Here is a 16,046-nt window from a genome sequence, read left to right on the forward strand (position 1 = left end):
AAAATCATAAAAGAAAATCCTAGCTCCCAAGTTGAGCCCTCTCGGACTATACTTTGCTGGTTTAGACTCAGCAGCCACTAAGTATATCTCCCTGCCAGACCAAGCTAAACCAGACCTCCCCCAGACAGCACACACACTTCCAGGCAGGTAATGTCTTCATCATCAGTTGTCTTCAGGGCCTCTCCTTGCCATGAGAGCAGAGAGGAACTTCTCAATCTCCCCTTTGAACAGTCTCCTTGACTGTCATGCTCCAGGGTATTTTAATGCCTGGGACCTGTACCTGACGCAGACTTCATTGGGATCCCGGACTGGATCATTGGAGCATTGGGCCACATTTTCTTTAATTGCTCCACCCCAGGGACCCATATACATGAATTGTCCAGCACTTCTGCCAAAAAGCCAAACAAATCATCTCCCTGATTTTTACAGAGTCATATTGTCTAGAGAACATAAAGAGTAATTTCCTGTTATCTGTAGCCATTCAAAAAACATATTTGTTGTTCAAAACAATATATCTATGCAACAATAGAGATACAATAACAATTATAACTGAGATTTTGTGACTCAAATATGTCCTCGTGTCCCACGTGTTGAGGAATGAGTGGTCGTGAGTATCACAACTTCGCCCTGGCGGGTCCTCTTACCTGGATGGACTGTCTAGTTGCACTGCCTCACCTCTACACCGTGCAGTGGCTTCCACTCTCCGCGTCACTGGGCTTCGTTGGACTGCTGCTCGGTCACATCCTGGTTTATTTGTTTATTTGTTTCTGTTTCCCGTCGCCTTTCTGTTGAGTTTCCTTTACGGTTGACGACGCTACTACTAGTGGTTTCTGGGGGGCGGGGGGGGGTGCCTATGGTTTCATATTCCACTCTGAGGGTTCATATTGCCTGGGCCACCGCTTATTGCTCTGGCTTCGCTGCATATGGGATTTGCGTACTGTGTGGCGTTATATCTTCTATGTGCTGTGGCCCTCAAATGTAACTGTTTATGTTCTGCCTTTCGCTCTGGTTGCGGTGTTCCCTGGCCTATGCACTCTTACACCTCTACACATCTGTCGTTTCGGGGGGGGGCGTTGTGGGTCTTGGGGGGGGTTGTTTTGGGGGGGTTGGGGTTTTTTTTTTTTTTGTTTGCTCTTCTACTCCGGACGGGGCTGTGGTTATGCACTCTCATGCTTCCCTGACTATCGCTGTTTGCCACCGCCTCATTTGTGTGTACATATTGCCTTAGCCCCCATTCCTTGCTCTGGTCCCACTGTCTGTGGCGCCTGTGCACTGTGGGGCGCTATATCCTCTATGTGCTGTGGCCTCACAGGTAACTGTTTCTGGTATGCCTTCCGCTGGTGCGGTTTCTCCGCATGTGTGGGGACCCGCCCTGGTGGGCTCCCTTTCGCCTCTACGCACCTGCTGTTTCGGGGGAGGGGCGGGGGGGTTTTTGGTTTGACGACTGTTTTCTTGCACACTGTTTTATATCTCGGGTGTGGCTGTGATTGTACTTTCTCCTGTTTCCTTGTATACCGATGCATGATGCTACCTCACTCGGGTGCGCGCATTGCCTTGCTCCTCCCTTATTTGTCCCGCTACCTATGTGAATAGTGTACTTTGTGGCTTTAAACCCACTGTGTGCTGTGGCCCTAATCTGCGCATGTTCCTGCTATACCTTTCGCCGGTGTGGTTTTAGTCGCTTATGCGGGGACCCGCTCTAGTAGCGGGATTTCCTGGCCGGTGCACCCTTACACTCCTGCACATCTGTCCTTTCGGTTCTCTTTTCCTTTCTTTTCTCTCTTTTTGTTCCTCCCCTGTTCCCCCCCCCCCGGCCCTTTCCTATATATGCTGCGACTTTGGTCGCGTGTCTGGCAATGCCTTCCCCTGTGGCGCCCGTTGACTACGCAATGGGTGTCCCCTCCCCTCTTCATGGTTTCCCTTGTGCCCAGATTATTTATAGCTGCCCTACTTTTTGTGTTATTGGAGTTGCGAGCGGCGGCTCGCGTCGGTTTGTTTTGGTTTTTACGGTTTTCTTTTCTCTAGTTTTTGTTCGCGGTTCTCCCTCTGTGGTGGGTCTTGCCCCTACACAGTGACGCCATTCGTTGCCGGGTAGTGGTCCCCGGCAGGCGTAGTTTGTGTCTGTTTTCTTTCCCGCCTTTCCTTCGCTTCCCTTCCGGCCTCTTTCCCCCCTCCTCCCTCGCTCTTTCCTTGTTCCCCCCGGTCCTGTTCTTGTGCGTTTCCTCCTCGTTCCCCCCCTGGTCCTGTTCTTGTGTGTTTCCCCCTCGTCCCCCCCCCTTTTTTATTTATTTATTTATTTTTTTCTTCTTTCTTCTTTCTCTCTCTCGCCTTCGTTATTCCTTCTCTTTCACGTCTCCTTCTCTCTGATTTTCCTTTTTCTGTACTATGGCGCCTCCGGCCTGTTCCGAGCTCGCTTTCCTGTCTCTCAATGCCCGTGGTCTTAACACCCCTGAGAAACGTTCCTCCCTTTTCCGGGACTTGAAAAAGAATCGGATTGATGTTGCCTTTCTACAGGAGACTCACTTTTTTGGGCCTAAGGCTCCCAAGCGTCAACATCGGCTCTATCCCACCGTTTTCGTGAGCAACAACCCCCTGTCCAAATCTAAAGGAGTAGCGGTGCTTTTCTCCAGCCGTGTTCCCTTTACGGTGCTGGACACTCGTGTTGATCCTGAGGGGAGATTTCTGTTGGTGAAGGGGACAATTTTGCAGCAGGTGTACACCTTTGCGAACGTTTATCTCCCTAATCGGGGACAACATGTTGCTCTCCGTGCGGTCCTGCGTGAGCTTGACCTTTTCCAAGAGGGTTTATTGGTTTTGGGAGGGGACTTTAATGTGGCTCTGCACCCGGCGCTTGACGCTTCCGCGGGTTGCACGCGGACTCCTCGACATGTCTTGCGGAAGCTTCTCTCTCTTCTCACGGATCGTAAATTGGTTGATTGCTGGAGGGCTTTACACCCCGCTGTTAAGGACTACACTTTCTTTTCTGCGGCTCACTGCTCCTACTCTCGCATTGATTATTTTTTCATTCCATGTCAGTTTGCCCCGTTTCTCCGTAGCTCCGCTATCGGGATCGCCACTTGGTCCGATCATGCCCCTCTCTCCCTCCTCTTCTCTGACCCGCCCCTCTGGGCGTTCCTGGCGTCTTAATGAGTCTGTCCTAACGGATGCCGCGCTCCGCGAGGAGACTTCCCGCGTCCTTGAGGGATACTTTGCTGACAACTTAGTGTCGGGGACCCCCTTATTGACTGTGTGGGAGGCGCACAAATGTGTGGTTCGGGGCCACCTTATTAGCGCCTGTTCCCATCGTCGCCGCCGTGAGGCAAAGAGGATTGAGGAGCTCTATGGGCAAATCGCTGTAGCTGAGCAGGCTCACAAATCCTCCCTGTCGGGTGAGGACCTCCAACGTCTATTGGCTTTGCGGGGGGAATTGGCCTCCCTTCTTAACTATAACATGCAGCGTTCCTTTCTGAAAACGAGGGCCTTGTTTTACGAGCATGGCAACAAACCGGGTAAGTATTTGGCACGGGCTCTTCGTGCTAGTCGGAAATCTACCTATGTTTCCACGATCCGCTCCTCTGATGGCGTTTCTAAGTCTCCCAGCAGACATTGCCGAGTGTTTTAGGGATTACTATGAGGGCTTGTACAACCTTCGCTCAGACGCCGGCACTTCGCGCTCCCCCACTGGTGTCTCCCCGGCCCGCTCCTACCTGGAGAGGGCGATTGGTAGGAAATTGACGGCGGAGGAATCTTCTCCTCTGGATTCCCCAATCACCTTATCAGAATTTACACTGGCCCTCCGCTCCTCTCCACCTGGTAAATGCCCTGGCCCCGATGGGTTCCCTTTGAGGTATTACACCGTCTTCCAGGAGCTTTTGGGTCCTCACTTTGTGAGGGCCTTTAATTCCATTCTAGATGGTGGCCGTATCCATGAACATACTCTGGCGGCCTCAATCGCCGTGATTCCTAAGGATGGTAAGGACCCCGCGTTGTGCAGTAGCTATCGCCCTATCTCCTTACTGAACGCCGATTTGAAGATTTTTGCAAAGATCCTGGCCAACAGAATGAAGCCTCTCATGCCCCTGCTGGTTCATCCCGATCAGACCGGCTTCATTCCAGGCCGGGAAGCTAGGGATAGCACTATTAGGGCCTTATCCCTCATGCATTATGCCCAACACACCTCCACGCCAGCCATCCTGCTGGCCACTGATGCGGAGAAAGCATTTGACAGGGTGGACTGGGGCTTCTTGATGTCCACCCTCACTCATATGGGCTTTGGTCCTGGGCTGCTCTCCTGGGTGAACTCCTTGTACACCACTCCCTCTGCTCGTGTTCGCGTTAACGGTTCCTTTTCTGACCCTTTTTATATTCGTAATAGGACCCGGCAGGGTTGCCCGTTATCCCCTCTTCTTTTCATGCTTGCCCTGGAGCCCCTACTCCAGGCTATCAGGCTGAACCCTGACATCAGTGGTCTTCGCATCGGGGGTGCTCACCATAATGTGCTGAGCTATGCCGACGATCTACTGTTTGTAGTCACCTGTCCTCCGGTCACCCTCCCTAATATTATCCGGGAATTTTCGACCTACGGTATGCTCACCAATTTTAAAATTAATAATTCCAAATCGGAGATCCTCAATGTCACTCTCTCCCAGACTGTCTCGTCTCACCTGCGGTCCTCTTTTCCCTTTGCGTGGTGCGACGCTAAACTTCGATACCTAGGGGTTTGGCTTTCTCCTGACTTCTCCCACCTCTTCGGCAATAATTTCTTACCCCTTCTCACCGCGCTTTCCGATGATTTTCGGTCCTGGAGGCGGTTGTCGGTCTCCTGGGTCGGTAAGGTTAATATCATTAAAATGAACATCATGCCCCGTTTACTGTATTTGTTCCAGACCCTCCCTATTGCTGTCCCCCCTTCCTTTTTTGCCTCTCTTCGAACTTTGTTTCTGCGATTTGTATGGAATTCTCGGGCCCCTCGGATCCGCTTCTCCACTTTGATCCTTCCTAAGTCTCAAGGCGGTTTAGCTTTGCCTTGCCCCCGCTCTTACTACAGGGCTTGTCACTTACTCCGAGTCCTGGAATGGTCCCATAATCCTGGTCATAAGCAATGGGTGGGGGTTGAGTCTGCATTGCTGGGTCTTCCTGCCGGTGTGTTGCCCTGGCTTTCGATCCCGACGGCCCGGGGGGTTGCGCTGCCCCATCCTTTCATTAAGGCTACCTTGGACACCTGGCTCTCCATCGTGCGACGGACCAGGTTGTCCACTATTCCCTCTCCCCTGACGTCCATTCGCAATAACCCTGATTTCCCTCCTGGATTGCTCGCCCCCCTCTTTCCCTCCTCCCCCCCTATGGTGCGGTCCGACATCCGCTTGTACGTGACTAAGGCTGGTGTCAAACCACTGGCTCAGCTTGCCACGCGTTCTCCTCCTTCTCTTACTGATGTGCTTCACCATGCTCAGCTTCATAGTTTCTTTCGGTCCCTGGTTCCAAAGCATAATGTGCTACGGGATTTAACTACGTTTGAGGACCTTTGTGTGTGCGCCCTCCCTCCCACCTCATGGCATATCACGTCTTTATGGCTTACTTCTCGAGGCCTTCAGCTCTGGCTCTCCCCCCGTTATGGGGCGTTGGGAGTCTGACCTACAGATTGTCCTCTCTCCCGAGGAATGGGAGAAGGTCTGTGTCCTTACTCATCGTTGCTCTAGGAGTAACGGGGACCAAGAGATATGTTATAAATTGCTGGCCCTTTGGTATCGGCCTCCCTCTGTTCTCTCCGCTTACCGCCCGGATGTACCAAACACCTGCTGGAGATGTGACGCGGTCCCAGGCTCTCTTCTTCATTTGTGGTGGCTCTGTCCACGTATCGTTCCCTTCTGGTCTTCCATCCACCTTCAGCACTTTACGGATAGGGCCATACCGTTCACGCCGGAATTTTTTCTTCTTTTTCACATGCAGTATTCTGCCTCCTGGTTCCGGAAGTCGGTCCTTCGCCATCTTCTCACTGCGGCCAAGGCGTTGATACCCCTACATTGGGGCTGCTCCGCCCCGCCTACTCTTAAGGAATGGATTCTCCGAGTGGAACAGACCCGGGTATTTGAGGAGTTCCACCTCACTGCGATCGGGGCAACTGAGCGATATCAACAGACATGGTTCTACTGGTTGGGATTTGTGTCTGGTCCTCTGGCCCGTTCTCTCCTTACCTAGTCCTTGTGCTCTTCTGTCTCGCCCTCTCCTCTGTGATTATGCCTCCTGTCCTTTTCTTCCCTTCCCCTCCCCTCTTTTTTTTTTTTTCTTCTCTCTCTCTCTCTTACTCTCCCCTCTTGTTTTCCCTTGGTCCTGTCGCCCCCGTCCCTTTGTTGTCCACCCTTCCTTCCCTTTCTTACCCCTTCTCCTCCCCCCCCTGCCCATGATACTTACCGTCCCTTTATGCGTTTCAGGTTTTCGGCTTACTACCGCAGTTGTGCCCTGCGATGCATTGTACAGGTTACTTCCCTTGGCCTACCCTGACTGGTTATGGCCGTATACTCACCTGGTCTGGCCTATGCTTGGTCCGAGCATGGACTCGATACCATTAGTTGGCCATCTCGATTGGTCTTTCCAGTCCTCTTTTCTCCTCTCTCACGCCTCCACAACCCACGGTACGCTTTGTCGCTGCTGCTTCCCGTGATTTTAGCACCATTGCGGGCCCTCTGTGAGTGCTGCCACTCCCATAGTGGAGCGCCTTTCCGAGCTGCGACTTCTCCATTTTTGCCTGTATATTTCATCTACGCCGGACTTGTGCCTAGTCCCGGGGCTTGTTGTTGCCTCTCGGGCCCTCTCACACTTGGTGTTGTGTTGGATGCTGTAATGTCCTGTACTGTACTTTATTGCATTGTACCTTGTCCTTCCCACCCTTCCCTTTTTTCCTTTTTGTATCCCTCCCCAAAACTTTTGAAAACGAATAAAATTTGATTTACCCATAAAAATAAACTTTTTTAAATATATTTTTGGACTTTAACGTTTTGTGGGAAGTAGATAGTTTAATTATTTTTAAATGTAACCAAATTTTTTTTGTTATTTAAATTTTTCTTCAATTTTGTTAAATTTAAATTTTACATTTTGATTAAAAAGCTGGGCTCCATTGACTTGCATGGCTGAATGCAGTACCTGTATTCAACCTACAGGGGGAGCCCAGAGTTCTCAGGAGGGTCTGGAGAGACCCTCTTGGAAACTTGTTTATCTTTTTTAAAGGATGCCACCATCTTGTGGTAGGCAAAGTCTTTTGTAGTGGCGATTGTGACAGCTCTCTAGAGCAGTCACAGTGCGCCCTCAGGTGGGTTTTCAGTGTTGTTTAATGTCTCACTGGTCTTCAAGGTATTTTGTTCTAATGATCTTTCCCTATATAATTTAAGCACAATTTGTATATTTCACTTTTCCTGTAAAGCTTTATTTTTTTTAAATTCACCGTTTATTGAGCAGTGTAAAATACAGAGACCATAAACAATATGCAGGTATAAAAGTAGATGGTAGCAGGCAGCATACCAAACACAGATCCAAATGAGGGTAAACAAACCATCACATAGCATAGATGTCACAGACGATACTATTACATAAAGTCTCCTGAGTGTAAAAAGAACAATGGATGCCACCAGGTCGATCCAGCCCGGCCACAAGAGGCAGAGAATCGTGGAAAAACCAGCAGAGGCAAGGTGACAACACATTCTGCATACATCAAATAAACGGAGCCGAAAAAGGAAAATAAACATGTATAACAGAACTAGAAAACAGCTCCACAAGCAGTTGCTCCGGATAAACATAGATACATAAAAGAGGTGAGACGGTAAAAATAAAAAATGCATAAGGAGGACACATACAACAGAGTAAGGACCTGCTTCGACCATCCCTACCCGTCATCCGAAGAGCGTAGTGAGTCGTCGCGACTGAGCATAGCTAGTGAGGGGAGCGCGGGGGAGGAGTAGCCGTGAGGTACTGACCCAAAACGTCCCTAAAATCCGCTGAGGCAACAAATTCATGCCACCAGAACCAGCGCCTGGTATGCTGGTAACCCTTTCCCCTGGACGTCCAGACTAACTCCTCCATTTGTTCAATAAGAGTTACCTTCTGAAGCCACACAGAGATTGGCGGGGGAGCGGGTGTACGCCAAAACTTGGGTATCACGGCCTTGGCCGCATTGAGGAGGTGTATGGTAAGTGTGCGCTTGTAAGCTTGAGGTGCAAGGGAGGTAAGGTGTAACAAAACTGCTTCTGGTTTATCCCAGAGATCCATGCCACCTACACGCTCCACCACCCGCAAAACCACTCGCCAGAAGGACTGAACCACCGAACATTGCCACCATATGTGGTACAAAGTTCCCCTGTCGGACCCGCACCTCCAACAAGTATCAGAGACCGAGGGAAAGAACCTATGGAGGTCCACGGGCGTCCTGTACCATCTCGTCAAAAGCTTGTACGAGCACTCCTGAATCCTGCTGGAGATGGAGCCCCGATGAATAGCAAACAAAACCTTATCCCAGTCCTGAAGGGATGGTGAGACGGAGAGATCTCCCTCCCACATGCTCATAAAATAGGGTTTCGACCTGGATGCGGAATCCAACAGCAGGGCATAGAGCACCGACAACAGATGCGGGGTCTCTGAGGTAGAAGAACATAGCAACTCAAAGGGGGACAACGGGCGGGACAGGAGGGGGCCCCTGGGAATAGACAGTACAAAATGCCGAGTCTGAATGTAAAACAGAAGTTCTGCCGAAGACAAGGATTGCTTACCATAGAAGATCTCGGCCGACACAAGCCTATCACCCACAAACATGGAATGAAAACGCTTAATACGCCATGGGAGAGAAGGTTGCAGAGGGGACCGGTGAACAGACATACTAAGGGGGAAATTCGGGTTAGGAATGATCGGATAGAGGGGGCACGGACTGGAGGACAAAACGCCCTCCTTCACGACACTGGCAAACACACGTAAAGTAACGCAGACAGTAAGCGAGGACCCAGAAACAAAGTGTTTTTTAAAATCCGGTAGCCAAGGAAGGCAAGAAAGAGGGATGCCCACCAGCAACCCCTCAACCTCCAACCACTGCTTAGGCACCGAGATGGACCACTCCGTAATCCTACGGAGATGTGCCGCCCGCCAGTACTTCTCCAGATCTGGTAACCCCAGACCACCTTTAAGTTTAGCTCTAATTAAGTGGGCATGGGAAAGTCTGGGCGATCTAGAGCACCAGACATAGGAACGAAAAAGACGGCGACACTTCTTAAAAAATAAGCGAGGAAGAAAAATAGGTAAGGTTTGGAATAAGTATAAAAACCGGGGAAGAATATTCATTTTAATAACGGCCACCCTGCCGAACCAGGAAACGTGTGTGTAATCCCACCTCCGCAGGTCCGAAGACACGGCCGCAAATAATGGGGTGAAATTCAGCGAGAAGAGAAGGGAAAGATCCACGGGAATCCGCAAACCTAGGTAAGTAAGGGCCTGATCACAAATCTTGAACGGAAAATCGCGCTTCAAGTCTGCCAACAGATCCACTGGGACATTACAGCATAACATCTCGGACTTAGAGAGATTTATTTTATAATTGGAGAGCGCACCGAAGGTTCGCAACTCCCGAAGCATGTGGGAGAGAGAATCCAGAGGGTTCAAATTAATACAAAGCATGTCATCAGCATATATTGCCAGTTTGTGTTGGACCCCAGCCATAGGAATGCCAGATATAGAGGCGTTCGCCCGGATAGCGTTCGCCAAGGGCTCCATCCCCAGCACGAAAAGAAGAGGCGAGAGCGGACAACCCTGCCTAGTGCCATTCGACAGGGTGACCTGATGAGACACAAGCCCATTGACCTTAATCAACGCCGTAGGGTTATGATACAGGGCCCTAGTCCAACACAGAAAACGTTGGCCGAGATGCAGTCGCTCCAGGACACGAAATAGGTAGGGCCAGGCCACCCTGTCGAAGGCCTTCTCCGCGTCTAGCGAGGTCAAAGTAAGCGGAAGGCATGTCCGGTTAGCCAAATCAATAAGGTCAATAACTTTCGTGGTATTATCCCTAGCCTCCCTGCCGGGGACAAAGCCCACCTGATCTCTATGGATAAAGCGGGGGATATAAGGTGACAATCGCATGGCCAAGATTTTAGCAAGGAGTTTAATATCCGAATTGAGTAAAGAAATGGGACGATAACTACTACAAATGTCAGAGGGCTTATTTGGTTTCAAAATCAAGGAAATATGAGCCATGTTAGATTGGGGGGCAAACTGGGAACCCGAGGTAAGGGAGTTGAACGTATTCACTAAATGTGGGCCCAGGATAGGTAGGAACTTCTTATAATAAGTAATGGGAAGGCCATCCGGCCCTGGACATTTTCCCTGTTTGGTGGATTTGATAGCATCCCTGACCTCCTCCAGCGTAATGGGGGAATTAAGTAGGTCCGAATCCTCCGGCCGTAGGGGGCGAGGTAGATGTTTATCTAGATAAGCGTCCAGAACTGTCATAAAGTCAGGACAGGACTCCTGAACAGAGGGTAAATTATAAAGGTCCTGATAAAACTTGTGGAAACAATCTGCGATCTCAGGGGTGGAGGAGACATGAGTACCCTTGGCAGTGCGGATCCGGGCTATAAAATGTTTGGCCGTCTGAGTCCTGAGAGCCCTAGCTAGCAGCTTACCGGGCTTATCCCCATATTCATAGAAGTGTCGTTTAGTCAAAAGAAACTGCCGCTTTAGGCGACGATTTGTGAGAGAGGCTAATTGGGAGCGCAGAGAGTCCAGCTGGATCAAAATAGAGGGGTCCTGGTGGGATTTATGAAGTGCTTCCAAAACAGCTATTTTCTTAATTAAGTCAAGAGTAGCGGCTAACGCCACTCTCTTAAGCCGAGAGCCAATTTGTATAAACTTTCCCCGTACCACCGCTTTATGGGCCTCCCAGATGGTGGGCAACGGCATATCAGGGGTAGAGTTCTCAGAGAGATAGAGGCGTAAATGGTCAGAGACCTCTGAGGAAAGCATCGGATCAGAAAGAATATTTTCATTCAGACGCCACACCCATGGTCGGGCAGGGAACGAAGCAAGCTTAATAGTCATAAAAACCGGGGCATGATCACTGAGTACACTAGGGCCAATAGAGGAGGCGTGGAGAACGGGGAGGTGGTGATGGGAAAGAAAAAAAGAGTCAATACGGGTATAACGGTCATGAAGGGCAGAGTAAAACGTGTAGTCCCTCGTAGCAGGGTGTTGCGTCCGCCAAACATCTATAAGCTGTGCCCTGTGGAGCAGTCTCTTAACCCGGTTGATTTGAGTATGTGGGATAGAGGAAGTACCAGATGAGTTATCAAGAGCCGGGAGGAAAGTCATGTTGAAGTCGCCCCCTAAGATCGTCATGCCCTCTTGGAAATCCATCAATTTTTTCAAAATCATAACCAAAAATGTAGACTGGCGACAATTAGGAGCGTAAACATTTGCAAAGGTAACCCTATGGGTACCCAAAAACCCCTTAACAAAAATACACCTGCCTTCGGAGTCCTGCCAGCTATCCAATTTGCGAAAGGGTAAATGTTTGTGCAAGAGGATAGCCACCCCTTTAGATTTAGAATCCGGGTTACTAGACGTAAAAGAGGTGGTAAAATGTTTATTAGTCAATTTGGGTTCCTTAGTGGCTTTAAAATGTGTTTCTTGAATAAAAGCTATTTTGGATTTGGTGCGGCGAAGTTCAGTAAACAATTTGGATCTCTGTTCGGGTTTATTAAGGCCCCTGATGTTGAGGGAAATTAATGTAATAGGATCAAGAGCCATATGGACGACGTCTGGCAGGACTACGCGAATACATGAGCAATGTAGGATAATCATCAATAAAAATCAGCAGGAGCAACAGTGTCGGAGCAATAAACAAAACAACAAACAACAGACAAAAACATACTCTTATTAAAGCAACAAGAGCTGGATGCCATAGCATCAAGGAATGAGCATCATGTCCAAAAATATGGACATAGACCAAAAGGCAGAGGCCGTCAGGACCCTGCATGGTAAGCTCTGGGGGGGGATCACCAGAACACATGGTACATACAATCACTGCGGGTAAGGCAGCAATAAGAACAATAAAAGAAAATAAAAATGTGTGAAATCAGGTAAGCACGCGAACCCTGAGTGAGGCCTTCGAGCGTGTAAGTGCATGTAAAGGGTGTGTGGACGCGGGACCGTAACAGTCCCAGGTGGAAACATGTAAGTGTGTAAGAGTAGACATGGGCCATGTCATGTAAATAGCCAGGTATGAAAAAAGAAAAAGAAAAAAAAAAAAAAAAAAAAAAAAAGGGGGGGGGGGAACATTTCCCGAGTCCATCTGGACGTTCCGTCTGCGACGATGGCGGCGTTGAGGCAGGGACGACCAGCTGGACTTCGGCAAAGGCGCAATGGAAGGCCTGCTCGAGGAAGACGACCACTCCGGCAGGTCCAGAGGAGGGAGATCTAGAGAGCCCAAGAAACCAGGTAAGTCTTCAGGATGGCGCAAAATCACTGCCTGAGTACCCTTGCGGGCGATCAAGGCGAATGGGAAGCCCCACTGATAGGGAATAGAAGCCTCCCGAAGCACTGAGGTAAGGGGGCGCAGCATTCGTCTCGTCTGAAGTGTGATGGGCGATAAATCCTGGAATATGGAGATGGTGTGCTCTTCATACTGGAGAGGCGCCTTCGCCCTGCATCTTTGGAGAATCAGTTCTTTAGTACGGTATTCATGAAGGCAACATATGACGTCGCGTGGAGGCTGCGCGTCAGGACCCCTAGGGCGAAGCGCTCTATGAGCGCGATCAAGGGCAATTGGAGAGTCCACCGGCCTATCCAGGAGCTTATTAAAAATCGATGTGAGAGTGGCCACAATGTCCGCCGGCGGGACAGACTCCGGGAGGCCCCGAATACGAAGGTTAGACCTCCGGCCTCTATTATCAAGGTCTTCTACCTGTCGGAGCAGTCGAGAGACTGTATCATGCTGGTGGGAGAGCGTTGCAGAGAAGTCGTCCAACGTGGTGTGCACCTTCTCCCGCTCCTCTTCCAAGGCCACCACACGATCGCCAAGTTGTGAAAGGTTTTCCTTTATGTCATGCAGGTCTTCGCGGACCCCAGAGAGTGCCGAACGAAGCAAGTCCGACATCTCAGCCTTAGTAGGCAAAGCTTGCACCGCTTCTTGCCACGAAGAATGTGCCTGGGATGGCATCAAAGCGTCAGAGTCGGCCACGGAAGGAGATCCGGAACGAGCGCTTCTCGGACTTGGAGGCGGCGACGCCATCTTGTCAGGTAGGCCCCGGTTTTCCGCATCGGTAAAAGCGTGGAAAAACGACCTAACCGAAGAATTGGAGTGTTTCTCCTTAGCCCCGGAGGGTTTAGGAGTAGTCGTGGTCCTCGAGTGTTTGCCCATGTCTGAGTGGGACACCCTACGAGCGGTGTAAACAAGCGAAAGCCTCGGAGCTCAGCAGCTACACGTGCAGTTCCATCGAGTGCTAGCCACGCCCCTCCTGTAAAGCTTTATTAACAAATCATTTCCTTTACAAATAAGTGATTGACCTTGATTGATAATAGCAATGGCAGTTTTTTCCCTAAAGGCCATGGCCATGAGTACTATTTGTAGATCATGGTCAAAGACAGGTCTTGACTGACCCCCTACCAATTACCCCTTCCCCTTGGCTGCCGTCTACGTGCTAAGCATCGGCATCTGACATCATGAAACATGCATGTACGCCACAGAATAAGGTTCTACTACCTATCTTAATAACAACAATAATGTGCATGTGGCAAAGTTGATGCATACCTGATTTTGTAAGTACCGCGTCTGCAACTGGTAAAGAAATACAGCCTAAAATAATCACAAAAAAAGAATGAAAAAAGTATTGAACTCCATCAGACACCCAAAACATAACATTTCCGTATCAAGATAATTTCATTCTCTAGAGTGCTCTGGAGAATAGTGGTTTAGAGAAGCAAACAGTAGCAGTACTGCTAACTAGCAATTCTGTAGGTAGATGTTCCATGTTACTTTACTATCCTGTAATCCTATCCACACAGACTTAATATTTCTGGAGAAATGATTCTTGTAAAAAGTGTCATGACTTTTTCTCTAACCAAGAAACCATAAAAGCAGATCAAAAAGGATAATGTCACAAATGTGAAAAGACAACTTACTGGCAGAGCTGGAATAAAAATCATTACGTATGTCTGTGCCAGCCTAGGAGAAAAATAAATTGTCACTTTCAAAAAAACATGCACAGTTTAAAGTTAACAAACCCATATGAGTTAAAATCTAGGACACGGTATGCTATGATATTTGAAACAATGATTGACAAAGAACTTTTGAGAGGGCAGTCTCTATTATCGCAGATTAATGTTGTCAGTAATATTTTAAGGCAAGACAGGAGGCTCATATTTGCATTACTGTAACAATCCGACAAGGGACGGGTCCCGTATGCAGAGTGGTGAGCTATCCGGACAAGTAGTTGTAGGAGGAATAGTGGGACAGCAGCGGAACAGTACAAATAGCAAAAACAGGTCACAGTCCAAGGTCAAGGCAGGCAGCAAACAGGCAAAGTTCAAAAAGCAATCCGAAGTCAATCCAGGCGGCGATCAAAGAGTAGTCAGGAACAAAGCAGGAGTCAGAAAACCAGAATATCAGATATATAGCACACTGAGACAGTGATAACGAATGTACCACACAAGGGCTCGGATTAGAGTGAGCAGTGGGCTTAAATTTGGTGCCAAACAGCTGCAGGCAATAATCAGCCAATCAGATAAAAAGCGGAGGACCCGCCCCCTAGCGTGACGTACGCAGTTGCTGGGTAAGGATTCCTGGCCGCCATGACAGCGTGCACGTGTGTGCACTTCCATAGCACCGAGGACGGCAGCAGAGGAGCTCCCTGGACAGACCCGCCGGCGAAAGGTAACAATTACTTCCTTTACTGTCAACAAACAGCAGCAAATAAGAGAAACAGTAAACCAATCAGAAAACAGCCTTTAACCATATAAGCTAAAACATCCCCTCCCTCTTTCTTTGCTGCTCACCTGACTGTCAGACCTCAGACCTGCTTTCATGGTTATGGATATTTTGTTTCTTCCAGGATTTCCCCTTGTATTTGTTCCTCCTACTATTAGAGAGTTTGCTCAGTCCTACTGGTTTTGTTTTCACTCCCCCATGTGTTTCTTCTCTGTAACAGGGTACCATTTCTGTTGGAGCTGCTTGTTCTGTGTCCCCTTCTCCTCCTTGCAGTATCTGCTTTGGTTTTCAGTAGGTCTGAGGCTCTCTTCCTTTGCTTCTCTGGGGTCCCCCTCCTCCTGCGCCATTCAGGCATTTTGTTTTCTCCACCAGTGCCACAAATTAGCCCTGTTTACAGTGGACTCCCGTTTCCCGCTGGAGGCTGGCGCCATCTTGTTTTCCCTCTGTCACTGGGCAGAAACGCAGTGTCGGATGTTATGGTCAGCTCACGATCATCTGCTCTCTTTCTGTGTTTTTCCAGCTATTCTTTTTTGTGTTTCACATTAGGAAAATTGCAACTGCCTGCGGTCCAACTTCTAGGCTGTCTCATAGTTCTATTCAGCTATTTAGATTTTCACAGGCTGAACCCGTGTCAGTGCTGTCTTGCCTGATTTATAAGGGTGAGCCCATTTAAATTTTAGTTCCCTGCTTAGCGCAGGAAGTGTCTACTTGGGCTACCTGTTATCCAGCACCATAATGTCGGAAGGGACCAGTCCATCACAGGCTTTCCTTTTCTGGCTGGAGTCGAAATTTCTCAGCTCCATGGAGTCATTTATTTCTAAAATGACAGCCAATGTGACTCAAAGCATCCCGGTTCAGCCTGCCCCTGAAACCATCCAAAATGTATACAACCTATCTTCCTTATATAGGTTCACCCCTTCAGTGGGGAAGATAAGGCTACTGAGAGTGCTCTCACCCTTTTAGTTGAATGTCGTGCCAGATTCTCCTATTATTTCAGAGTTTTCAGATATCCTGGACTCTACCATTCCTAACCCCACTACACCTTCTCCCGAGGACACTCCAAGTTTGGACCCAGACGGTTACTTTCTAT

The 16,046-nt window shown here is 49.1% G+C and overlaps 1 protein-coding gene across 1 annotated transcript in view; it reads right to left on the reverse strand.

Annotated features, from left to right (window-relative positions):
- Positions 1-16,046, reverse strand: part of LOC149300990 (multidrug and toxin extrusion protein 2-like) — a 43,339-nt gene that overhangs the window by 13,510 nt on the left and 13,783 nt on the right. Inside the window, exons 5-6 of the mRNA XM_089484504.1 lie at positions 14,152-14,194; positions 13,781-13,825 (exon numbers count right to left, since the gene is read on the reverse strand). Coding sequence (XP_089340630.1) covers positions 13,781-13,825; positions 14,152-14,194 — 88 coding nt within the window. The remainder of the gene's footprint in view (positions 1-13,780; positions 13,826-14,151; positions 14,195-16,046) is intronic.

This window comes from Sceloporus occidentalis, unplaced genomic scaffold (assembly GCF_023333645.1).
Source record: "Sceloporus occidentalis isolate IW3139 unplaced genomic scaffold, rSceOcc1.0.p SCAF_22, whole genome shotgun sequence".
In the NCBI taxonomy this organism is placed as follows: Eukaryota; Metazoa; Chordata; class Lepidosauria; order Squamata; family Phrynosomatidae; genus Sceloporus; species Sceloporus occidentalis.